This window comes from Schistocerca cancellata, chromosome 1, assembly GCF_023864275.1.
Source record: "Schistocerca cancellata isolate TAMUIC-IGC-003103 chromosome 1, iqSchCanc2.1, whole genome shotgun sequence".
Lineage (NCBI taxonomy): Eukaryota > Metazoa > Arthropoda > Insecta > Orthoptera > Acrididae > Schistocerca > Schistocerca cancellata.
The window spans coordinates 348,958,645-348,985,051 of record NC_064626.1 but is presented as its reverse complement, the minus strand read 5'-3'; the positions used below and the strand labels follow the sequence as shown (position 1 = coordinate 348,985,051).

Sequence of the window (26,407 nt, the reverse complement as noted above, 5' to 3'; positions counted from 1 at the left end):
AACTATGCGCAGTCAGCTGATTCGTTTCTCCTACTCATATCTAAAATATCGTGTGTTCGAAACATTGGAAGGCCGAGTGATTATAGAATTTCCTCCGAAATTCTCAAAGCACTACACTCACCCTGCAGTATATCCTACGTTCCCATAACACCCCTGGCTTCAACCTTTGCTGGTCCCTTTCCTCCCACTCTGTAATGGTGTTTTATGGTACGGTCTTTGTTACTTTCTTTTCGTTTTTCATTGAACATTTTGTAAGTAGAAAGAACTTTTTATGAACAAAATTTCTTCCTGTCTATTTTAGATCTGAAGATGATTGCTAGCACAATCAAAACTGGTCATATCATTTTAGGAGCAATCTAGACTAATAAACGTTATATCTTTAGAGTACGAAGACTGTTCAAAAAAATTCGAAACATTCATAATTTCGCACCAATAGTGTGTTGGAGTGAAATGCAGTTGGCATCCCTGCACATGCCTGTGTTTAATGTGTAACTGCTGGAAGTTTCATTGTTGTATGTCTGTTAGTTATTGTTCAGTGCTGTATTGAGTAGAATATTGTGACACACAGTTTGAGAATTTCGAGATGGCAGAGGTGGAGGAGAAACGCATCAGCATTAAATTTTGTATAGAAATCATGAAAATCTTTACAGAGACATATCAAATGATGCAGAAAGCCTACGGTGATGAGCACTTAAGCCACTCTCAGTGCTACAAATGGTTCACACGGTTAAAAATGGCTGGACGGGAGTTGAAGACGACCCTCATTCAGGATGCCTTTCAATGTCTGTCAACAATGCTCATGCCAGGAACTTCAACAAAAGTCTGCGTGCCAATCAAAGACTGATTGTAGAAGAGATTGCAGAAGACTGTAACATTTCGTTTGGATCATGTCATGAAGTCCTGACACAGTGTCTTCCAATGCATAATGTTGGCACCAAGTTCGTCCCACGGCTCATGAGTCAACACCAGAAAGACCTTCACCTCGCAATCTATGAAGAGCTTTGGAATGCGCAAATGAGAACAAGGTGTTCCTTAAGAGAATCATAACTGGTGATAAGACATGGGTCTATGGTTATGATGTTGAGACTAAGGTTCAGTCTTCACAATGAGTCAAGAAAAGTTCTCCAAGACCAAAAAAAGCTCATCAGGTCAGGTCAAATGTCAAAGTCATGCTGATAGTTTTCTTTGATTTTGAACAACTAGATCATAATGAATTCATGCCACAGGAACAAATTGTTAATCAATGGTACTATCGAGACCTGTTATGATGCTCCAAGGAAATGTGAAAAGAAAACACCCTGAAATGTGGCAAGACACCTCATGGCTCTTGCACATGATAACGCACCCCCACCACTTCATTGCCTCATCCTCCGTTCTCTCCAGACCTGGCCCCTGCAGACTTTTTATTATTTCCAAAGTTGAAAATCCCATTTAAAGGACAAAGATTTGCAACAATGGATGAGATAAAAGAAAATTCATAGACGGTGCTTCATGTGACCCAGCAAGAGGCATACCAAGACTGCTTCCAGAAATGGAAACGGCATTGGGAGTGGTGTATCAATTGTAAAGGAGAGTATTTCAAAGGACACCATGCACAATAAGTAAAGGGTAAGCGTAGAAATATTTTGTGGACAAAATTACGAAAGGCCTCGTATGCTATCACTGGCTTGCCAGGCCTAGCACAGACCTTGGCATGGTCAGTGCCTGCACATGTTTCCTCATGTTGCTAAAGTTTATGGTTAAACCTGCCAATACTCGGGAGGCTGGCCGCAGTTTTGGCCTACATCCCTGGATCAAGTTTATAATTACATTTTACAAATAACTGCTAAGTACTATTTACCCTTGCAGCTTATGTCCAATCTAATCTTTCCATCTTTGCGCGCTAAAAGAAGCTCCTGTACCATTACAGAATCACCATGCCTGGAACTATACAACAGTATCTCTTGCAGCTCCATTTCTGGCCCTTCATTGGACATTTTAAGTGTCTATCAGTCATAACATCATATGGAAGCATCTAAGACCTGAAACAAAAAATACCTATGGTGAAAATAACAATCAAAATTAAAATATAGGAGTACTTCTCATAAGAAATTTCAAGGAAAATAGCAATTAAAAAGTCTTAATTGTAAGATGAATCAATGAGCAAAAAGCAAAAGTTTTATGCAGAGGTATAGTTTTATGTAATACTGCCCTGAAAACATTTTCTCAGAGAGAGAGTGTGCGAGGGGCTCAGGGCTCACAGAGACACATATCAGGTATCCGACTTTCAGAACAATTAAGCAGTTTATTATGTCCTCTCAGGTGTGCACCACTTTCTCACATCTTCTTGGTACAATATTTCAACACATTTAATAACCACATACAAAGTTTCCTTGACATACCAAATTGCTTCCCTCTTTAACTGTGCTGATTACACCTCCACTTTGCCTTCCTATAGTCCTACAGTTCATGTTTTGCAAACCATCCTTTCCCAAGTGTATCTAGGAAAAGATTATCGTTTCATTCGTGTTACGGCACACAAGAATATACTCATTAGTGACTTTCCAAAAATAACCACAACTGTTCAATAATGGTAAAATGGGAATAAATCATTAAGAAAAACAAATATACTTTGAATCAGAAACACAGGTATTTAAAACTGGTTTGGAAAAGCACTACACTCTGTGTCCCAAGAGTTTAGGGAAAAAACTGTTGGTTCTTCCTGACAGAGGAGGAAGTCACGGCTTAAAGAGGAATCTCCAACACAGAAGTGATTTCAAATGGTATCCTTTTCCTCAGTTACAAGAAACAGGTATGCCCTATCAAGCAGTTGACCTGACCAACAGAAGCTTTTTTGTCTTTCATCTCACTCCAAACCAATCTCTTTTCCATGGCAGTCCTTTTCAACCGCAACATGGAGGAAAGCAAGCACGAAGTGATTCAATTTTCACTATAGCCATTCTTAACAGCTGCCTCTAACATCTTGTATCTGTGAATTCCAAAATACTCCAATACCCAGCAAAATGATCTCTCATCACCATTTTGAAGAGACAACACTAGGAGGACTCCTAAGTGGCTTGAAACAGATGAGCAATTTCAACAAATGTTCACATCTAATCAATTTTAGGCTGATTGTGATTGTGTATAACTATTGATCGAAGACAATGAACTACCTTGGTAAATCTATTCTTAGGCCTTTTTCTAGGAATATAATGGAGTAACCAGTAAAGTATCCTTTATTAGAGACGTCATCCTATAATAATCAAGGTTACAGTGCATATTTAAAATACAGTGGATTTTACACCAGTAGTTACAATACTCATCTCATTGTGTATGGGTAACTTAAAAATTGTTTGGGTTTGCAAAAAAAAAACTTAGGCAGCTACTAGTTCCACCACTATAGGAGAACATTCATTTCTTTAGCTTCCACCACTAGCTGTTTCATTTAGTTTTCTAAATGTGCTATTGCTCATGACCACAGTGTTCGTGAGCATACAATGACGAAAAATTCCATAGAAGCTGCAGCTGACTTGGCCATAAAAACTTATAGTATGGTGAAGATTCATCAACCAATTGCTACAAGTAGTTCACTAACTTCCAACTAGCTGATATGATTGAATGGCACTCAATATTTCCAACTGAGAAAACTGAACAGAACCGTAACAGCTAAACTCATAATCAAATTATGTAAGAATATACTGGTATTCACAGTAAAACTGTAGTGTGTTGTCAATTCCCTAGTTTCTTTTACAATGGTATTTGCAAAACATACTCGAACTTCAATGCTCTCACAATAAGGTTCCTCGGGAATTGCCGCAAAGCGAGCTCAAAATTAAATACCAAGTGCAGAAACACTATAAAATTGTTGAAACTGATGGCAGGGAGCTCTTAAGGTGCAGCTGAACTAAACTAAAACCTCATCAAACACAAATGAAATTAACAAAGACATTATCTTTGAGGAAAACATGAACATTGTTATGCAGTCTTTTCCTCCAGTCTCTGAAGTACCAAGTGCAAAGTGACTAGCCCTAGAGGATGAACAACAGATTTTAAAACTACCACAAAATACTGGACACTTAAATGGTCTCCTTTCTACATTGGTTATGCTTTCTGTATATAGCTGGAAAGAAAGCAATGGTACATGTGATACTTTGCGGGATACCATTTCTTTGTGTTAATTTTGTCTGAGAACATCTTCCCAAAACAATTATGGAGGTATGCTCTCCAATGTAGGACTCATACTTCCTGGATCTATACTGGGAGTTACTCATGAATTTCCATAGTCAGTCAAATCAAACACGGCACCTCGTTCACCATTTTTAATATACATTTTAATTTTGCAGATACTATTTGCTGACTAACTAAAAACAAATATTGTCTGCAGATGACAGTAACACTACAAGCACAGCTGAAACATCATACAAGCCACAGACAAAATCTAACTCAGGAGCTGCTGATGTTCACAGGTGAACAGATTCTAATAAAATTATGCTTGATATCCTAACTGAACCTTGTAATTATATCTTTCACAGCCTCAAATATATTAGAAAATACGTTAAAGCATACACCAGAAACAGTTCTATTAATATTCATAAACTAAAATTAGGGAAAACACTCACTTTCCAAGTGAACCAGAAGTAGTCTTGAACAGCCTTTCCCATCAGGAAATAAAACTATATAAGCATCTGCCACAATACATTAAACACGTGAAATTATTCGCAACAGTTAGAAACAATCTTCAGCAATATTTAACTGACAACTGCTCTCATTCAGTGAATGAGTAACAGTCTGGTGAATGAGTAAGATATGTTGATTGAATTAAAAACCCACCAACTTCACATGGATGTCATTTTTATTTCATGAATTAGGCATTGTTTGTGTTGTAAAAGCAAATAAATTTAATTTCAAATCATGTCTCTGGTAAGGAGTTCTAAATAATTGAATTATATTTGCTCACTTATATCCATGTGCAGATGGAATCATATATATTGGTGAAACCAATAACTGTTTGCATATAGCCTAACTATTTATGGAATATAAACTTGGAACAGATCAAAATTTATTAACTTTTGTTAATATTTTAATCTTGTACGTCTAACTTGTAATTGTAAGTAGACATCATCCATGCAAAGTAAAATGTCAAAAGTCAAATAGGGACATTAAAGATTTTTTTAAGGGTCTTCCTTGTGAACCTAGTGAGATCAACACTTTAGTTACTTGGTTTTAGGAGAGGAATAAAGATGTTTCCCCCCCTCTCCCTCCCCCCCCCCCCCAAAAAAAATATATTAAGATAATGTAACAGGCACCAACTCTGTTTCAAAGACTAGAGACTGTAAGATATTATTTCATACTTGCAATTGAAGCAGTTCTCTACAGTCTGTCTTTGCCAAAAGCATGTAGGTCTTTGGAGCAGTCTGATACCACACAAGAATAGGCCTGACTATACCCAAGTAAAACATGACAATTTTGGTGGCTTCAGCTCAGTAACTGATGGAATTCAGTCTTTATCAGCGTCCTTTAATAATCTGTTTGCAGTCTTTGTTCTTCAACAGTGAACTATAATAGGGCCTGTGCCAAGGGTCTGCACCTGTTCCATCAGCAGAGTGACATTTGCCTTCCCACCAGGGAAAAGCTTTTTCATAGTTGGGCATATAACTTGGTGATAGAGAACGCATCCACCATTTCCAAAAATCTTTCTTCAACTCACCTACGCACCTAATTACATTGGTACGCTATCTACACTTCGTCTATATGAGCTCCTGCAGCACCAAATGTACCTTTTCACTTGCCTTAACCACAAATATGTTCCTCCCCCCCCCCCCCCCCCCCTCAAAAAAAGTCGCGCTGTAAGGTAGGAAGCTAAGGAGAAGGGCCTTCAAAAAATTTAAAGACTAGAAATTGTTGAAAGTTTCAAAGGAAGCATTAGGCAACAACTGAATGAAATACAATAAAAGATGAGTGGGTGGCTTCGAGGCATGAAATAATGAAGGTAGCAATGGAACAAATAAGTACAAACAAAATACCCACCCAGTATCCCTGTATAATGCACAAGATAGTGAATTTAATTGATGACAGGAGAAAGCATAAAAGTGCAGCAATGAAATATGCAAAAGGGGACACAGATATCTAAAAAATGAGTGACCGAAAGTGCAATATTGCTAAGCAGGAATGGTTTGAGGACAAATGCAAGGCTGCAGAAGCATGCATGATATGGGGAAAGGTAGACACTTCATGTCAGTTTAACAAGAGATTTCTTTACATGAAATAGTTCAATTTTGTTTTTTCGTTTTACTAATTGTAAAATTACTAATTTTCTTTTAAACATTCATCTATTGAGTTGACGGTGTTGTCATACAGAAAGTCTTTTAAATTGTTTTTAAATTATGGTTGGCTGTCTGTCAGACTGATGCTATTTGTTATGTGGGCAAAGGCTTTTCTTGCAGCATAATTCACCCTTTTCTGTGCCAAAGTTATATTTAACCAAGAATAGTGAAGATTAGCCTCTTTCCTAGCTACGCACATCACTACTGCTATTGAATTGAGATGGGTTGTTAATAACAAATTTCATAAGTGAATACATAGTGACGCTACTGTTAATATCCCTGCAAGATGATGATGGCTGAGCTCCAACTATTACTGATTACACACTTTTGTCCAATGAATACTTCTTTTCCTTAATGACGAGTTACCCCAGAATATGATGCCATATGAAAGCAGTGAATGCAGCACTCATAGCCAAACTCAAAGCCTTTAACACATCATCAATGTGTTCCTTTCAGTTCAGTCTCTAATCAATGTGCACACCCAAAAAATTTGAATATTCTGCCTTAGCTACAGATTCTGTTCAGAGTCTATATTTATCAATGGTGTTACACCATTTACTGTACAGAACTGTACATATTGTGCCTTATATATGCTACCTACTAGTATACAAGATAGGCAAAATACCCTCAAACTTCAAGAAGAATGTAGTAGTTTACACTAAAAAAGACAGGTTCTGATAGTGTGAAAATTTTACATTAAAAAAGACAGGTGCTGATAGTGTGAAAATTAGCTTTAACCATCAGTTTTGCAAGCCATGGTTGCAAAATATTGACATGAATTATTTACAGAACAATGGAAAACCTAGTTGAAGCAATCCTCAGGGAAGATCAGTTTGGGTTCTGGAGAAATGTAGGTTCATGTGATGTAACACTGACTCTATGACTTATCTTAGAAGATAGGTTAAAGAAATGTAAACCTAGATTTAGAGCATTTTTATATTTAAAAAAAACTTTTGGCATGTAGACTGGAACACATTATTTGAAATCCTGAAGGCAGCAAGGATAAGATATAGAGAGCGTTAAGTTATCTACAATCTATACAGCAACCAGACTGCAGTTCTAACAGTTGAAAAATGTGAAAGGAAAGCAGTAGCTAGGAAGATATGAGACAGGGTTGTAGCCTATATCCAATGTTATCCAGTCTGTACACTGAGCAATTGGGAAAGTAAATAACAGAAAAGTTAGGGTCGAAAAAATAAAAATGTTGTGATTTGCCAAAGACATCGTGATTCTGCCAAAGCTAGTAAAAGGCCTGGAAAAGCAGTTGAATGGAAAGGATAGTATTTTGAAAGGAGGTTATAAATTGAACACCACTTAACAGGCAACCAAGTGGGAATTACGTTAGAAATGAGACACTCAAGCAGTAGAGGAAGATCTCTATTTGGGCAACAAAGAAGCTAATTACAACCCAAGTGGAGAATATATAAACTGCAGACCAACAATAGCAAGAAACACTTTTCTAAAAAAGATAAATTTGTTAACAATGAATACAAATTTAAGTTGTAGGAAGTCTCTTCTGAAAGTGTCTGTCTGGAGTGAGGCCTTGTATGGCTGTAAGGCATGGGTGGTAAACAGTTTAGACAAGAAGGGAACAGAGGCTTTTGAAATGTGGTGCAGTAGAATCTGCCAAATATTAGATCGGTAGATTGAATAACTAACAGGGAGGCACTGAATCTAACTGAGGAGGAAAGGAACTTATGGCACACCGTACTGAAAGAAGGGACTGATTTGTGACGTCCTGAGGCATCAACTGATCATCAGTTTTATATTGCACGGAAGTAGGGATGGGAGGGGGGGGGGATTGTAGGGGGTGACTAAGGATTGAATACTGTAAGCAAGTTCAGATGATGCAGGCTGCAGTAGTAATGGAGCAATGTTTACAAGGCTTTCACAGGATACACCATGTGGAGAGTTGCAACAAACCTGTGTCTGGATGGCAGACCAACACAACATGATAATACACACAATCATTCTGGGCATCCTACATCTACATATACATAACCACTCTGCAATTCAGATTTAAGTGCCTGGCAGAGGGTTCTTTAAACCAACTTCTGACTATTTTCCTAGCTTCTATTATCTAACAGTGCTTGGGAAAAATGAGCACTTAATTCTGCCTCTACAAGCTCTGATTTCTCTTATATTTTTATGATGATCATTTCTCCCTATGTAAACTGGTAACAAAGTATTTCTGCATTCACAGGATAAAGTTGGTGCCTGAAATTTTGTAAAAAGATCTTGCTGCAACGAAAAATGCCTGTTTTTTTAATGATTTCCTGTAATTCACCGTATTACTTCTATTTCCTTTCTTAAGTACTGGTGTGACCTGTTCAACTTTCCAGTGTTGCAGTATAGACCTTTTGTTGATCAGGCAGCTACATATTATCAATAAGTATGGTGCTAACATAACAGCATACTCTGAAAGGAACCTAATCAGTACACTACGTGGGCCAGAAGACTTGCCTTTATTAAGTGTTTTAAGCTACTTTGCTATACCAACGATATTTAATTTACATTAATCATTTTTTGGCAACTGTTCTTGATTCAAATATGGACTATTTACTACATCTTCTTCTGTGAAGGAATTTTGGAAAACTGTGTTTAGTAACTGAGCTTTAGTGACACTTTCACCAGTAAAATTAACGCTCATATCGTAGTGAAGGTATTCTGTTCCAACAGCAAAAGACATAAATGTTCAGTTGACAATATCTATATAACGCAAAATGTCTCATTAGTATGAAGAAAATTAACAACATGCAGTCAGCTTAGATGTGGGCAGAAGGATGGATGCTGTTTACTACAGGATGTTCAAGCAAGTAACAAAAAATTTGATATAGTTTCTGTTGCTTTATTTTTTGTTTCTGAAAATGGAAAGTTTACTTTATTTGTGATCAAATAATTGATTAATGTGCTCACCACAGTCGTCTAGAAACCACTTTGCCAGAATTTTCATGGCACATTTTAATTCTCACCATTTTTTTTTTTCTTTTGAACAGACAGTAGTACCAAAAGAAGGCAGCATTTCTCTGGTTGATGGTGTTCTCATGATAGATCATGTGCCATAGACACAACAGACAGTTCTCTACAGCTTAGCTTCTATTGCGACACCATTTTGAGTTAATGAGAAACTGGAGGATTATGTTTAAAAGTCATTCCTGACTGCCTCACTATAAAGGAAACATATGTTTGTGAGCACAGACTCTAGCAAAAAATATGTTGAAAGCTAAAACCATTTTGCATCCTTCAGTTATTTAAAATCTTTAAATAAATATCTGTTTATTTGATTAGTTGCTTGTGCACCATCAGCTGATTCCAGTAGGTGGCTATTATAAAGTGCTGAAAAAATCAAAACACTATTTAAATGCTACAGCCTTTAGAATAACATATAGAGGTAAACAAAACTCTCCTTCACACCTCGAGCATCACCCACTATATAGCTCAAATCCTCTTCGGACAGTATGAGAACATATTGTGTCCACTGTGAAGACATTGATAAATACAATACATCTGAATACACATATTTTAATGAATAAAAGGTAGGAAGGGAAGAAAGAAGGAAGCAAGGAAGAATAGTGTCTAACATCCTATCAATAATGATGTCGTTACAGATAGAGCACAAACTCAGCATGGGAAAGGAAATTGGCTATGCCCTTTCAAAGGAACTAACCCTTCAATTGTCTTAAGGTATTTAAGAAAACCACAGAAAATCTAAATCTAGAAGGCCAGCTGGGGATCTGAACTGTGGTCCTCTCGAGTGTGCTAACACCACACCATCTCAATTGGTTTTTAATGACTAATATATGCACGAACTGAGCACCACAACATTCTTGTACTTGTGCTTATGATATGCACTTATTGTTTGTTAAATTGTGTATAATCAAGAGGATGGTACTTGTCAACTTCTTCACTCTTAACACAGTGGAAGCTCATACTTATGAGCAAGTGAACCCCACCACGAGCATGTTGAAACGCCATGAGGAATGTGTAGGGCCTCTTAGGGGATAATGATGGGTACTACTGATTCATTTTAAATGTAACCCATTAAACACAATATTCACAAATGATGAATGAGAAGAATGACTGTTGACAAACCCTAATTTGAGCTCTAATTTTCCAGGTGCATTCATTTCACAAGATGTGTGGGGGAGGAAGTAAAATATTGCCTGATCCTTCTTGGAACATATGCTCAGAATTTCAACCATAAACCTCTCTGTGATACGCAACACTTCCTCATGATGCATGCAATTTCTGAGAGCAGGAGTCCATACAGTCCACATACGAGTCCATAGAGCCGCTTATAGAGACCACTTGTGTCAGTCCCCTGGCACACTCTGGTGGGCCGCCAATGAAACAGCATTATTTAAGTGATCACAAATGAGTGCTCTGCCTATTCTTTATGCTGCATTCATGCTGACCAGTCAACTTGTTCAGTGCAATGCACAACCTGTATCTTAATGTTGCTCTACAAAGTATTATGTTCCAAATATCGTGTTTGTTCTTGATATAAGAAACCTGGCAGTGAGTGAGGGTTACATTTCCTCCGTGTGTTAGTGCCAGTGCTAAATCACCCAACAAACATCCCGATAGAAGAAATACTCCAATGTCTCACTGCCCAGCAGCAAGCTTTCGCAGAACAGCAACAGCACTCCAATCAAGTAGTGTCTTCATGTTCGCAGCATGTTTCTCTTACATCAGTGTAATCATTGTCCTTTCCAACATATGATGAATTGGCTGAAGATCAGGACTGCTAGAAGACATGATTACGCCGAAATTTCCAGGTTTTTCATGTGGGTGATGTAAACCCAAGCTGGGTTTTCTTTCTTTCCTGGCTTTCGTCTCACATGTATCAGTTGTGCCAAATTGCGCCTTTGCAAGAACCGCTCAACTTATCATTTGATGAAATTTTGCAAGCTTCTCTCAACCAATTACTGTGACAGAACGCATATCATTGGGACACGTAGAATTTTACCATTGTCAGAAACATCCCAACCAATCTTACAAAGCCTGGGCTGCAGAATAACAAGGTTTGAGCCATCACTGTAAATTAGTCACTAGCACTCATCACAAATCCTATGCTGATCACATGGTGCATAAAATGGTTATTCGGCTGGCCCCAGGTAGGGAAGTTTGCAAAAAAGCACTTCAATGTGAGAGTCCAATGGTTACAGATGTGCTCAATATACCACAGTCCTTTGAAGTGTCACAGGCCACAGGAAATCAGATTGCTGCATGGGGGGACATGTCAGAAGTTGCTCATGCTGCAAGTATGCAGCAAGTATTCAGAAAGATGGGAAAACCATTGCATCAGTACAACCTTTAACTAAGTGTTGCATGGAGCAGCATTGGTTACAGACAGAGCAGCAACTGGCCACATCACAGTAGCAGTCGCCTGTCCCCCTTCCATCTTGCCTGTACTGGTTTGTCCAATATGAGTGTTGCATACCCTAAGCATTGGGCAGTTCGGAAAAAAGGCCACACTGCATCAGTGTGAGACATCTGGTAATTTGCCGAAAATTTTTATAGCAGCATATTTTACCCCTGTGCCAAAGATAGGTTGAGTACGGATAATGTAGGTCTTTCTTTTTTCTGGTATTATAATCATGAATGTTGCTGTTGTTTTTAAACTGGTCCATGTTGTTGAGAACAAATTTCATTAGTGAGTAAATATACTGTGAGGCTGTTGTAAGATTTCCCAATCTTTTAAAAAGATGCCTACAAGATGTGCAACTATGAACCCCACACATTATTCTAACCACTTTCTTTTGAGCAGTGAATACTTTTTGTCTAAATGTTGAGATACCCCAAAATATTATTCCGTATGACAACAGAGAGTGAAAGTATGCAAAAGTATGTTAGCTTACTAATTTCTATATCCTCAAAACTGGCAATTATTCTGATTGCAAAAGTTGCTGAACCTAGTCGCTTTAGAAGATCCAAAATATGAATTTTCCAATTAAGATTCTCATCTATATGTACAACCAAAAACTTAGTATGCTCTATCCTGTCTACTGACTTCTGTTGATGTGTTTATACTTACTGAAGGAACTGTACTTTTTGCAGCAGAAAATTGGATGTACTGTGTTTTTTCAAAGTTTAGAGCAAGCCCATTTGAAGAAAACCAATTAATGACTTTTCCAAAGACCTTATTTGTATCATTTTTAATTGAAGTTTCTTTTACTGGATTAATAATGATGCCTGTATCATCAGCAAACAGTGTCAGTTCAACTTCCTGTTTCAGATAGGAAGGGAGGTCATTCATATATATCAAGAACAGAAGGGGACCCATGATTGAATCCTGTGGAACACCTAATGTAATTTCACCCCAGTTAGATGAAGTGGGAAACTTATTTAAATCACTTGATCCATATAAGGATCCTTCCTGTTTACTATTTAAAGACTCTATTATGTGGACAGCGGAATTCTATTTTGCTGTCTCAGTGGAACAGGCAACGGCCTTGCCGCAGTGGGTACACCGGTTCCCGTGAGATCACCGAAGTTAAGCACTGTCGGGCGTGGCCGGCACTTGGATGGGTGACCATCCAGCCGCCATGCGCTGTTGCCATTTTTCGGGGTGCACTCAGCCTCGTGATGCCAATTGAGTAGCTACTCGACCGCATAGTAGCGGCTCCGGTCAAAGAAAACCATCAAAACGACCGGGAGAGCGGTGTGCTGACCACATGCCCCTCCTATCCGCATCCTCATCAGAGGATGACACGGCGGTCAGATGGTCCCGATGGGCCGCTTGTGGCCTGAAGACGGAGTGCAGTCTCAGTGGAACAGCATTTTTGAAATCCAAACTGTGATTTACTAAGTATCCCATTACTGTTGAGATGGCTAACCACTCGAGAGTACATTACTTTCTCGAAGATTTTTGAAAATGCTGTAAGTAAGGATACTGGCTGATAATTATTGACATCTGTGGTGTCCCCTTTTTGTACAGAGGACTGACAATGACATATTTTAACCTGTCTGGGAAAATACCTTGAGTTAGTGATGCATTACATATGTGACTCAGAACAACAGTTGTCATTACTCCATATTGTTTTAATATCTTATTAGAGACGTCATCTACTCCAACAGAACATTTATTTTTCAAAGATTTAATAATTTTACTTATTTCACAAGAGGTTGTTAGGTGAAACTTGATCTGACTAATTTTTTTTTTTTTTTTTCAAAACAGACTCTTCCATGTACTGCCTGGCTTTTTCTTTTGAACTGTTCTCACCAATTTTTTCTCCTATACTTAAGAAATGGTTGTTAAATACATTATCTATTTGTGTACTATTGGTTAGGATGGTCTCGTTCTCTTTAATAGTAATACTACCTACCCCAGTGGGTACTTTTCCTGTCTCCCTTCTAACAACATTCCATATTGATTTGATTTTATTGCCAGAGTTGTTAACTTCTTTTCTAACATACATATTTCTTGATTTCCTTACAACTTTTCTCAGTATGTTACAATAATTTTTATAGTGTAAAACTGCTTCTGGATCTTTACTAGTTCTTGCTGTCTCATACAATTTTCTTTTTCTTTCTGAAGACACTTTAATACCTTTAGTAATCCAAGGTTTTTTTGAAAAGAGTGTGGTGTTACATTTAGTAATTTTCTTTGGGAAACAATGCTCAAAAATGGATATAAATTTATCAAGAAATATGTTGCATTTATAATTAGCATTTGGCTCATTATATAAATCTTTCCAATTAACATTTCTTAAGCTTTCTCTGAAGTGCTCTACAGATACTGGGTTGAATGACCTCACACTTTTACTTAATGGTTTCCAAACTGTACACCCTGTTAGGTTTTGTAAGTTAATCAGTTGTGCACCATGGTCTGACAATCCATTTACCACAGGGAAAGCATGTGTTTGTTTTACAGCATCTTCCTGTACAAATAAATTATCTATTAGCGTGCTACTGTCTTGAGCTAGTGTGTGTAGTAAATACTCATTTGGGCTTGTTTAAATATTTGCATTTGCCTATTGGCAATGTTTCCGCACTCGCCATTTTCCAACAGTATTTGGAATAGCTGACTGTGCAAGTACTAAACTGTTCAAACTATTTGAACAATATTGTAGAAGCAGGTCGTACACCTGAAGAACATATTCCAAATTTACGTGCTTTGTTTCATGTGATATCTGAACCAGGACTAAAGTGTAGACTGGACAAGTGTGATTTTTTTAAACCTAATTGCAGTATCTTGGTCATGTCATAAACAGTCAAGGTGTACATCCTTGTTCTGGCATAACCACAAGCTCTGGAATGAAGACGAAGAATGCAAGACCAGAGAAGGCGGTGAAATGAATTCAGCTAATGGTGCGCTGATTAGAACTGCACCACAACCGGGCAGCGCCCCCAAGCCGAAGTGAATATATTCACCACTCCTGCCCAACATTAGAGGACAGTATTAGTGCTGCCTAGCAGAGAGAGTTACGATATCAGATTTTAGTGATCCATATCCATAGCTTGGTTGAACATTGTGTGTAGCAAGGACTCAGATTTATGTTGCATGTTGCCCATCATTTGTGACACCTTTGTACATTAAAGTTAAGTATTATCAATCTGTTTTATAGAAATAAAACTACTAATGTTATTTGCTTGAACTGTTGTATAGTATTCTGAGAATGCAGCATCCCTTATGCACCTTATACGAGACGAGTGAGCAAGACCCAACATTAGCAACCTCCGATAGTTGCTTTCTGTTTTGCAGTACAGAACTGTAATCTTGCCAAATCTCAATTTTTTTCTGTCATCAAATGAGTACCTAAATTTTGAGGTTTCTCGCACAGGGATCAAGCCGTTGCATCACCATGTTGATGCAATTGCAGATTTTCCGTGGCCGACCTTCGTTACAAAACTGCAAGCATTTCTAGGTAAAGTTGCATACTACCATATGTTTAAACCAGATGCATCCACAGTTGCTCAGTCACTGCACATGCTTTTCCATACAAATGTGCCTTTTTTCTGGTCCCCAATTTGTGATGGAGTGTTCACTTTGCTTAAATCTAAGCTGCAATCTGCCCTGTGTCGGCCCACTTTCAGCAGGTCAGCATCTCTTGTTGGCTACAGAGGCCTCTCAGCATTGTCTTGGTGCAGTGTGTCGCACAAATATACGGACTGGTCTGAATGGCCTATTGCTTACACTTCTTTAAGACTTTAACTCCTGCTCAGCAGTGGTATTCTCAGATTGAACAGGAGGCTTTAGCGATTGGGTTCCCCCTTAAGAAATTTCACATCTTGTTGTGAGGTTCTAAGTTTCATTTACTCACAGATCACAAGCCATTCCTTGTTCTTTTTAACCCTTTGGTTTCCACGCCGAACAAGGCAGAGTACCATTTGAAGCAATGGGCTATCTTCATCTCCCATTATCATTATCAGATCCAATATTGGCCAACAGCATAACACACCAACGTCGATGCCTTATCTCGCCTTCCGATCGCCCAGACACGGCATTTGATCAAAATGAGTTGCTTTGTTTCTATTTAGATGAAAGCATTGCCACCGCCTTGGATCCCATACTTTGTTGTGTCCTCTCTTCTGTGCAGAGTGGTTGGTCGGTAAAAATCCCGAGCCATCCCTCAGATCCCTTGCATAATTTCTTCCCATCAAGCACCGGCTTCCTGTGTTTGTTAGGGTTATTTTGCTAGCTATGGAGGAGGATGCTCCCTGTTTTAAGATTTCCACTTCCTTACGCCATAATATACTGGGGCTTCTGTATATCGGTCACTGGGTGACCTCTCGCACCAAAACTTTGGCCCTTCGGCATACGTGTTGGCCAGACATAGACGAAGATTTTAAGTGGTTTATCGCCGCATGCACTCACTGTGTTCAGCAACTGGTGGCCCCACCCAAGGGAGTGTCTACATGTCAATTTTGCCAGGCCCTTCCTAAATCAGTATTGGCTCACTGTAGTGGATGCCTGTTCCAAGATTTTTGCAATTGAGGGATTATGTATACAGTGGTTACCAATAATGACCCCCAGTTTGTTAATTGAAGATTTGCATGTTTTTGTCAGGCTAATGGTGTTCGCCATCTCACAGCTACTCCATTTCACACTCAATCTACTGGCAAGGCTGAACACTTGGTTCAAATATTTAAAAATCAAATGTGGAAGTCGTATCTGGCAAGTCCCCTGAAACTGCATTAAAAAGTTTTTTGAGCCCATACCTTTTCACTCAAGTGGGGGCAAGGGCCCAATGGAGCTGCTAAATAGACACCAACTACTGAACCACCTTCACCTGCCGCATTTGACGCTGCATCCACCAGCGCCACCAGCTTCTCGACAGTTCCAGCCAAGTGTGTCTGTTTGGGCTCGTGGCTTTGGCTGCTGACCAAACTAGGTTCCTGCCATTATTGAGCATTGCCGAGGCTGGCGCCTGTGTGTCACCTGCACTCCTGATGGGTAAAAGTCCCATCACTTCGACCAGCTGTGGCCACGCCAGATAGGGCCTGTTCTGGGGGGCCCACCACCTCGCAAACCCCTGCCACAGCTGATGCCTGTTCCTGTGTCGCAGACAGACCGGTTCATGCCACAGAGGGGGTCGGTGTCTGGCTGACTGCTGCTGGGGTTCACACTTCAGCACCCACTCTTCGACTGCCGTCATGGTTGCAGCCCAAGCTGCACCAGTTGCTGCAGCCATCACTGCTGTTGTTGCTCGGTTCTGTGCGGGTGTCATCTCCGATGACCCTGCTGACACCTGTGACACCGGTCCCTGGCCTCGGTGAGGATGAGGATGATGCAATGCAGGCAATGTCCCTGGTCCTGCCCTACAGCCTCTCATGAGAGGGGAGACAGTGCGCCAACCCAACCCCTCATCAGTTCCACCCCTACTCGTCAGTGACTGTCCGCCACGTGCTGCAGCACCTGGCAGCTGCCTTTGTCATACGATGAAATGGCCATCAGCACAGTCATTGGTGTTTTCTGTAAACATAATCTCAGTGGTACCTTGTGACATTAGTGATTTTCTTTTCCATCCACAGTATCAGTAATTTTTCAGTACCAGTGTTTCTTTTTTCCATAGCGTTTTACACATACAAAACACTATATGTATGCAATATATGTATGTACGTGACTTTCCCACCCTCTAGAAGGGAGGACACATGTACCTTCACACATGACACATGCGATTTCAGAGACAGTGCATCCGTACAGTTCACAGGCCTACTTGTAGAGGCTACCAGGGTTGGCCCCCTCATGCACTATGAAACAGCATTATTTAAGATATCACAAATGAGTGCTCGGCCTATCCTTTACATTGAGTTACTGTTGTCTAGTCAATGCGTTCAGTGCTACACACAACCTGCACCTTATGTGTTGCTTTATAAAGAACTATGGGGTCAATGGAGGCATCTGATCCCACCCGTCGGCTTTGACCGTGACGTAAGGGTGTTGTGGCGTGTGACGTCATGATGGTGTGGAGTTTAATTTATGAATGTGTTATGCTTATAGATGTCGTCTTGTTGTGATTGATGGTGTCCTCTGGTGGTGTGTGTATGGTCTGCGTGTCATATGAACTGGGTTCATTTGGGTGTCAGTGCTTGAAGTGTGCATTTATCAGTCGTGACTGTTATAGAAGAATGGAAATTGGTTTCAGTGAGTGAAGAATTAAGTTTCCGTTGTGTTTAAGTTATTGTGGTGTCATTTGATGTTATGGGTTTGCTGTTTTTTGCACGGTAAGTCGTTTAATTCAATTTTTTGGCTTATTTTATGGATGTGAATATGACTTCTAAGTTTAATAGTGCGCATCTGCGGGCTGAAATGTTGTCCGTCATTAAGTTTCTGCAACTTTTTGGGCTTGTGGCGGAGATAGTGAAATGCGATAAGCAGTCATTTCTTTGGGTCTATTGTTCGCGTGTTATGTTGTTCAGTGGGGTTTTTGCATGTTATTGGGTCGGTGTTATTTACTGCATGTGCTAGTGGTTGAAGTTTTGGTATTGGCACTTCTCGTTGATTTATGTATCTTAGGGGAAGTACTCAATTTCATTTTTTTTTTTTTTTTTTTTTTTGTATCGTCAGTTGTATTTGAGCTACATAGATCATGGGAAGTGACCGATTCCAATTTGTCGTCATAGCTATGTGTGTTTTGGTATTGTGAGCTGTTGATAGGTCACAACGGAAGTGTCCTATTCCAATTTTTGTTGCTTTAAGTGTTGGTTTTGTGGTATTGATAGCTGCAGTGTGATTATAATATTTGGAGTAGTTGGTTTTTATTTTGCAGTATTAACAATTGCGGTTGAGCTATGTAGTTGAAGGGAACAGACCAATTCCTGTCGATATTGTAAGTGTAGCGGAATTTGGGGATTTTGTGGTGTTTTTATGTCGTCATTTTGTGTGGTTTGGAATTGTGTGTGTCTATATGTGTTCATGATCCTGTTAGTTTGATTATATTTTTGGAGGGAGATATGAATGTTGGTCTTATATGTATTTTCGAGTTTGTTGTCATGTTTATGTAATGACATCATAGGTGCCATATTGGAGACATTTAGAATGGTTGTTTCCGCCATATTGGTGACGTCATGGGTCAAAGCAGACGGGTGGAATCGGACGCATATGTAACCCTGGACTATGGTCTGTATATTGTGTTTGTTCCTTTTACAAAAACTTATCTTGTAGCATCTGTCAATGAAGTTTCTTGATCACCTCCATAATGCTCTTGCGAATATGAGAAAAGAGGAGTAGTTAAGTCTTACAGACATGAAGAACTGTCACATATTGACAATGTAATGACTTGCAATTTGTTATGCTTAAGGCTGTTGGAAGCCGTCAAGGGCACTACAAGATGGGAAGTCAGACACACAATGCAAAGAACAGGCAAAAATGGTAACTTTTAAGTTAGTGGGGCTAAACATTAACATTAGAGCCCTGCAAAATGCAGTCGCTCTGGACAACTGTCCCAGGGGAGTTAAGTTTCATGTCAGAGAATTAACTGGTAACTTCAGTCACCACCTGAACCCTGTAGTAAGGCATCACACTAAAAGATGGCCACAAAAAGGCAAGTCTTACCAGAGGCAGCAAGCTTGATACTTGCTCCTACAAACTGCAACGTCAGTGGGTATAGACAAGTTAAGAGGTGCCACTATAGCTCTCCCCACTCACAAGAGGACTGGGGGCAGGGCCAAGTTACATAGAACACTGTTGTTGCCGGCCATAATAGGAGTGTCAATGACCTACAGCTTTCTGCTGAATGGTATTCTTGACAAACTTGGGGGTTTGTTAATGTAAAGTCCAGAAGCAACCTTACCCACAGAATAGGAGAAGGGGAGGAATCTAAATGTGGTTGGCTAGAGAGACCTTGGAGGTGCAGAGCGACTCATCTGGTTGACTGAAAGTTGGTAATTGCTGGTGGATTGGTGAGTCAACTACAGGAAGGGAGAAGTAGTGTGCCACCGCAATTCTTTAAAAATACATGTTTTTGTATTTAGAGGAGTTCACAGTCAGATCTTTGGGTGCCGACACCATGTCATTCTTGGCCAGCCTTGGTAAGCTATAATGTCTATTTTTCTCACTTGGAGTGATGATCTCAAGTTTGTACATAACATGCTGTTACTGTTACTGCCCACCCCCCAAGGATACAGATACTGACTCCTGTCGTGCAACCAAGGGTCTCCTTTGCTTTTTCTAATGTTTGGAACTAGCCTTCAGTCTAGTAGTTAGTTTGATCACTAATAAATAGTGTTAATCAGACCCCTGAATTCCATGAGTCTCCCATTACAAGAATCCTGTCAAATCCCAGAATAAGTGTCTCTCATAGATGTCCTGTGACAGTGTTTAGCACTAATCCAAGTCGTCAATCTGTCTAGCAAGGAATTTGTCTTTCTGCATTTGCTCCTCACCATTTGGAAATTGCAGACTGACCCACACCCTGTCTTCCCTCTATCCTGTGTTACGACATGGCACAGCACATACTCTCTAGCACTTTCCCAAATTAGATTACCATTTCTGTGATGTTATATCCATTACACTGGCTGAATAAGACGTGTTTACAGGACATACAGCCATAGAAGTCTCCCCTGTGCTAGATGGTCAAGTTGCCATCCTTGCAACCCAAATAGGGTAAACCGCAAATTGTGATTCCACCCAACTGCTTTGATCCATGACCTCACTGTGTTACGTTGTGTGAAGTCATGGTGATGTGGTGTTTCTGAGTTGCATCATGTTTGGTAGTGTCTCCTGTATCTGATGTTTTTATGTTTCAAAGTTGTTAGTTAGCATGTTAGTCAGTGGGATGAGGGTGTTAGGTTGTTATTGAAAGAGTTTGTTGCAGTTTGCTAGTGAGGCACTTCAATTTTGCTGGTGGATACATGTTTGTGTTTGGAATTATTAGTGCCATGAGTTTCTTACAGTCAGAGATTTATTTATTTTTGTCTGTCATGGATGTGATAAAAATTTGCAAATAGGTTGTTACTTGTTGCAGAGGGTAAAGATATGATGTCTATGATCAATGTCCTACAGTTTTTTAGCTAATTTCAGATTATGTTTTGTCTTTTAGGTTTTGTGTGTGTGTGTGTGTGTGTGTGTGTGTGTGTGTGTGTGTGTGTGTGTGTGGACAAGGTTGGGCAGCCTAGATCTGTGTGACAGTGGCTTTGGTTGACAAGCATGTTTCCATGGTTTTCTTTCTTTTTTATTGTAATACGTATGGATGCGTGTTAGTGTTTGCAGTTGCTTGTGTATATCAATACTGGTAATGATGCAAGTTTTCATGAAGTTTGGGGTTTTTCTTGTTAGTTTTTGGTAACTGTGTTGGGTTGTGGTTGACAGGTATTGTTGGTTAAGTTACATTTTTGTATATTTTGGTTTGCTGTATTGTGGACTTCGTTTTAGACAGATAGAGTAACTGGAGGCCAAAATGACAAATTTGACAATATAAGTGTGTTGTTTTAGCTACCATAAAGGTCAAGTGAAATCTGCAATATTGGGTTTGGAGTTGTTTGTGGGTTCATGGTATCGAGGGCACTACACAGGTGAAGTGAAATTTGTGATCATGGTTGCCATTTGTATGTGCTTGAAATAGGACCATCCAGCCATTTTGATGATATCACAGGTCAAGGAGATGGGTGGAATTGAAACTTTCATTTTTGCCCCTATTGTCTGTCAGGTTTCACTATACATATTTATTTGTAGTCACAGAATAAATGAGCAGCATTACCAGTGAGGAATTTATTTAATATTCGCCTTTATATAAGATTGTGGTCACTATCACAGTTGGTTAAATTGTTTCCTCTGCCAGTGTGAGCCAGTGCCTTGAATTTGGCATTTTGGAATTATTTACTTTCTGTTCTCACAGTCTGCAGCTGGTTCAAATGAACTAACACTCCAAAGAAATTTTGTTGGAGGTGAAAATAACTCAAACCACTCAGCAGCAGCCACTGCCAAAGAAAATTTATTTTGTTAGTGAGAAATAATTTAAAATCTTTACTGCACCTGACTGCATATTCTTCACAGTCTTTGAGATTATCAAGGAGGCCATCTCTAACGTCACACAAGAGAATCATCACAACAAGGAGGAATGCAGTTAGCAGATACTGCAAAATCTTGTACAAGTGTAAAGTGATCAGTGTTCAATGTTTTTTCAACTGATATGATACTTGCAATGTCAGGTAGTCAAACTGGTAAAAAAATATGGACTTATCATTTCACCTGAAAACAAAGCAAAAGCCACCAGTTTGATTCCCTAATGGCAAAATTGAAGCTATCAAATACTTTCTTGTCTAGGGTAGGCAGGATAAAGCACCATGTGAGATAAAAACCCACACCAAGTTTTTGAATTAATTGTCAGTGATTCAGGAGTTGACCAACAAGTGGCATATTTGCCTTATTATAACTTACTGTTCCATTCAAGTTCATCCTGGTCGGTCGTTCCAGAGATGAGAAAATGTGGCAAGACCGTATTTTCCTATTTACATGTAACTTTTCTGATATTTCACTTAAACATTGTATACAGTATCATTTGGAAAGAAGAATCAAGAAGAACTTATTGACACTCCTGCATTTAAATTTCACTTTCAAATGGAAATAATTGTTGCAGTTGGTCCCAAAGATAAACATGGGATATTTGCCAGAATATGGCGAAATGGAGCAAATCCCCAGAGTGTTTTGGGGTTAACACCCATAGCCCCAGCAACATGACAGAAATGCTCCAATAATAACCCTGCCCCCTCCCCCAAAAGATGACATTCAACCCACACTATATAAGATTATCTCACTTAAAGATATAATTCTGCTACCAAAAAACAAAAATATTCAGGTAAAGTGAAGGAGTACCTGAAAAAAAGGTACAGGAGCCTAGGACTTCCAGCTTTTTGTGGCTGAGGTAATTTCGTTATACCAGGAGGAAGGCTTTGAAGGTGAATTTTTCCAGGAGCCTACAAATTTATGGTGACAGAGGATGGGTTGTTGACAATGTGATACTGAAACTGTCGAAACCCACAGGGATGAATGCTTCATGCTTCCATAATGCAATAACTTATTCAGATGACAACAAAGTAGGCCTACAAAATTTACTAGGTACTTAGATAGCTTAGCATCAGTCACTGAACTCTTTCAGGTTACCTTACCAATCCTCCTTTTGTGGAAAAAAAAGTATTATTTTGTACAGATATTTTTTAAGCAATATGTTCAAATTTGCGAGATATTTAAGTTCAATATTGTGTTGAGTAACTTGGCTACAATTGAACGACATCACAAAGGGATATTTCAAGTGGTTTTTCTTTAATGCAATGATCCTTTTGTAATCCATATTTATCCAAAATGGGACAAGACCTGTGGTGCTTTAACATGCAATTTTTCTTTTTTTGCCTAACTGTAAATTTATCTGGAATTAGTAATAAGGTAGAGCTGAAATCTTGATGGGTTATAGATAATATCACAATCTATGCCTTCAGTTTGAAATTGTGGAAAAAATCTACACATCATTGACCATAATGTTAGAAAAATTGAAAATTGTAGGACTTTACCCCCACCTATCCTGTAAGTGGACACAATACAATATATACATGCAAAAAGTTCAACACTTTACCCGTACAGACTCCGTTGGTTTCACTGGATATTTTCAAAACTAAAACCAAAGTGTGGATGAAGGAAAATACCTTTTATGGTATAGAAGAATTTCAGAATAGTTGTAAAGATGACCTAATTTACTGATAAATTAAGGTTCAAATGGCTCTGAGCACTATGGGACTTAACTTCTAAGGTCATCAGTCCCCTAGAACTTAGAACTACTTAAACCTAACTAACCTAAGGACATCACACACATCCATGCCAAAGGCAGGATTCGAACCTGCGACTGTAGCGGTCGCGCGGTTCCAGACTGTAGCGCCTAGAACCGCTCGGCCGATAAATTAAGGCTTACTGTCATGTATAGATATGGGTGTAGCAGCAGCTATAAGCTAACAGGGTACAACACTGCTATATTTTCACCATGTAATATTTTGCTATGTAATAATAATAATAATAATAATAATAATAATGTTGTGTGACTACGGCCCATGTAAAACGTAATGTACAAACAGCTGTGATTTTTCTGACGACATTGATTGCATGTCAATGCTGAAAGATGGATAAAAAAAAAAAATCACAAACACCTATTGTCTTGTTGAAATGATAAAACAATAAATGTTTAGCAACATCTCTATTAGAGATTCAAAATTTAATTTCTGATGATTTATATTAGACTGAAAACATAAGGCATTTTATTTTGGCAAGTTTTTTAACATAGGATGCAATATGTTATGCAAGTCAGAGTATTTTCCAAACTTACAAAATGCAGTACTAGTAACTGTATCACTTGTCATGAAGTAAGGTTAACACTGACTGCAGAAGAACTGGACATCTGCCTGCATCATCTATAACAAAACATTTTCCACACTGTTGTTTGACAATCAAAATATTCTGTAAGGTGGAACAGTGTGACAGTTGGGCATTCTTGTCATCACCAATTATTATGAGTAAAATTAAGTAGCAACAAATAAAAATTTTATGTCCCTGAACAGATGAACTATTTCTCCTTGACTGAGGCAAAAACCAAAGCACTGTGTCTTCTTGCCATTAATTAAGAGTGAAATAAAAGTACCTCAAATATAGCATCAAAATGTACACAGCCCTACTCACATCTGAGAACTTCAAGTAAATTATTGTAAGTACCTTGTCTGCTTATCTGATGTATTAGTGGGCACTACTTCACTCACTCAGCCCATAATACATGGATTAAAAAAAAATAATAATTCTGCCACAATTTAGCATACAGTAAAGTTAATTAGTTACAGTCTATCTTAAGCATTCACATATGATGCGAAATGTATGATGAAACTTTCCTACATGCATTCAGTTAGGCACCATGCAAATTTTGAAACGTTCACACAAGAAGGGCCCAGAGATTTAGAAATATATGAAATTGTACCCAAGTACTTCGTGTCGTGAAACAACATAAACAACTAGATTTCTCTAAAAAGGCTACTAGATTTCTAGAAAAAGGCTACAATCGCTATTCGCAAATACAAGATAAAAGCAACCACAAGCCCTTTAAGGTCAGGATTCCAATCTGAAGTCAGCAGTACGTAACAATTACGAGATCTATGTGATTTGTTCTGGCAGGATATGGTCTGTTCCTATCACTTTGCAGTGCTTTATAAATGTATGGTCTAAAAAACATAGTTATTTCTGAGCTACGAGGCTTAATTCAATACAGCTATGAGATTGTATTTAAAAACAATGTCTATAGGCCAACTTAGGTACAAGATATTACGACTTTAGATTTAAAACTACAGAAATGCAAACAAGTTAGTCGTCTGCTGTGCACTCATAAGCAAAGGTAAATCTAGGAAGTGTTTTAATATGTTTACGTTACTTTTTGCGTTGAGGGCTGCAAAACCAGGCGATATAGAAATAAACAGTGAAGCCCAACGAAGTTGTCATCCATCAAACCACCGTAAAGCCCAATAAATAAACACATGCCCCTCTGATGACAGATTTTCAAATCGTCAAAGATGTTCATGAAAGGAGAGATTATAGCTTCGACAATATCTATGGTCGAAGGATTGTAGCGTTACCTCACCATCGCTGAAGGCTTAAGGCGGGTCTCCAAATGCAACAATAGTAACGTCATCCGTTAGCGTCATTGTAGTTGCGTTTGGATACAACCAGATTCCCGTAGTGTTCATCGAGTGGCAGCACCTTTAGTTATGCCACTAAAAGTTAGAACCACTTTAACTCTTTAAGTAACTCTTGTAAATGTATACACCAGCGGTAAACAACTCGAATTACCAAAAGGTTTAATTTCGTGAAGTCATTTTCATTCCTCCATCACCGATTAGCGTCCTTCAACTGCCAATTTGCGACAGAATTTCGTATTCACGTCACCTTATTCTGGTTTTTGTGATTGTAATTATGTCATGTGTGTGCTTTGGGCTACGAAAATACGTCTCACAGCTGGTCGTTAGTAACAATTGCGCAGTTTATTGAATGGTTCAGTGAGAGGCCTTTTTTTGCGAGATCACAAAAACGAGTGCTACGTGGACAAAAAAAATACATTTATTACATCTATATCTATATTCTGCAAACCATCGTGAGTTGCATGGCATTGGGTACTTCCCATTGTAACAATTATTAGGGCTTCTTCCTGTTCCATTCACATACGGAGCACGAAAAAAGTGATTGTTTCAATGCCTTTGTGCTTACAGTAATTATTTTAATCATATCTGCACGATCCCTATGTGAAAGATATATACAGAGCTGTGTTATATTCCTTCAGTAATCCTTGTAAGCCAGTTCTTGAAACTTTGTTAACAGACTTTAGCGGGATAGTTTACCCCTATCTTCGAGTGTTTTTCAGTTCAGTTCTTTCAGTATCTCTGTGACACTCTCCCACGGACTAAACAAACCTGTGACCATTGCTGCTGCCCTTCCCTGTATACATTCAATATCCCCTGTTACGCCTGGTGTGCTCCGGGTCCCACACACTTGAACAATGTTGCACAAGTGATTTGTAAGCAACCTCCTTTGCAGATTGGTTGCACTTTCTCAATATTGTACTAAAAAATCAAAGTCTGCCACCTTCTTTACCCACGACTAAACCTATGCGATCATTCCATTTCATATCCCTACGATGGATTAC

At 38.9% G+C, this 26,407-nt stretch overlaps 1 protein-coding gene and 1 pseudogene across 1 annotated transcript in view; one reads left to right on the top strand and one right to left on the bottom strand.

The window, feature by feature from the left end:
* Nucleotides 1–25,280, bottom strand: part of LOC126173816 (oxysterol-binding protein-related protein 1-like) — a 419,616-nt gene extending 394,336 nt beyond the window's left edge. The window contains exons 1-3 of the mRNA XM_049920986.1: nt 25,142–25,280; nt 24,056–24,140; nt 1,841–2,021 (exon numbers count right to left, since the gene is read on the bottom strand). Coding sequence (XP_049776943.1) covers nt 1,841–1,976 — 136 coding nt within the window. The 5' untranslated portion in view covers nt 1,977–2,021; nt 24,056–24,140; nt 25,142–25,280. The remainder of the gene's footprint in view (nt 1–1,840; nt 2,022–24,055; nt 24,141–25,141) is intronic.
* On the top strand, nt 12,748–12,864 carry LOC126100070 (5S ribosomal RNA; annotated as a pseudogene).
* Nucleotides 25,281–26,407: the final 1,127 nt, after the last annotated feature.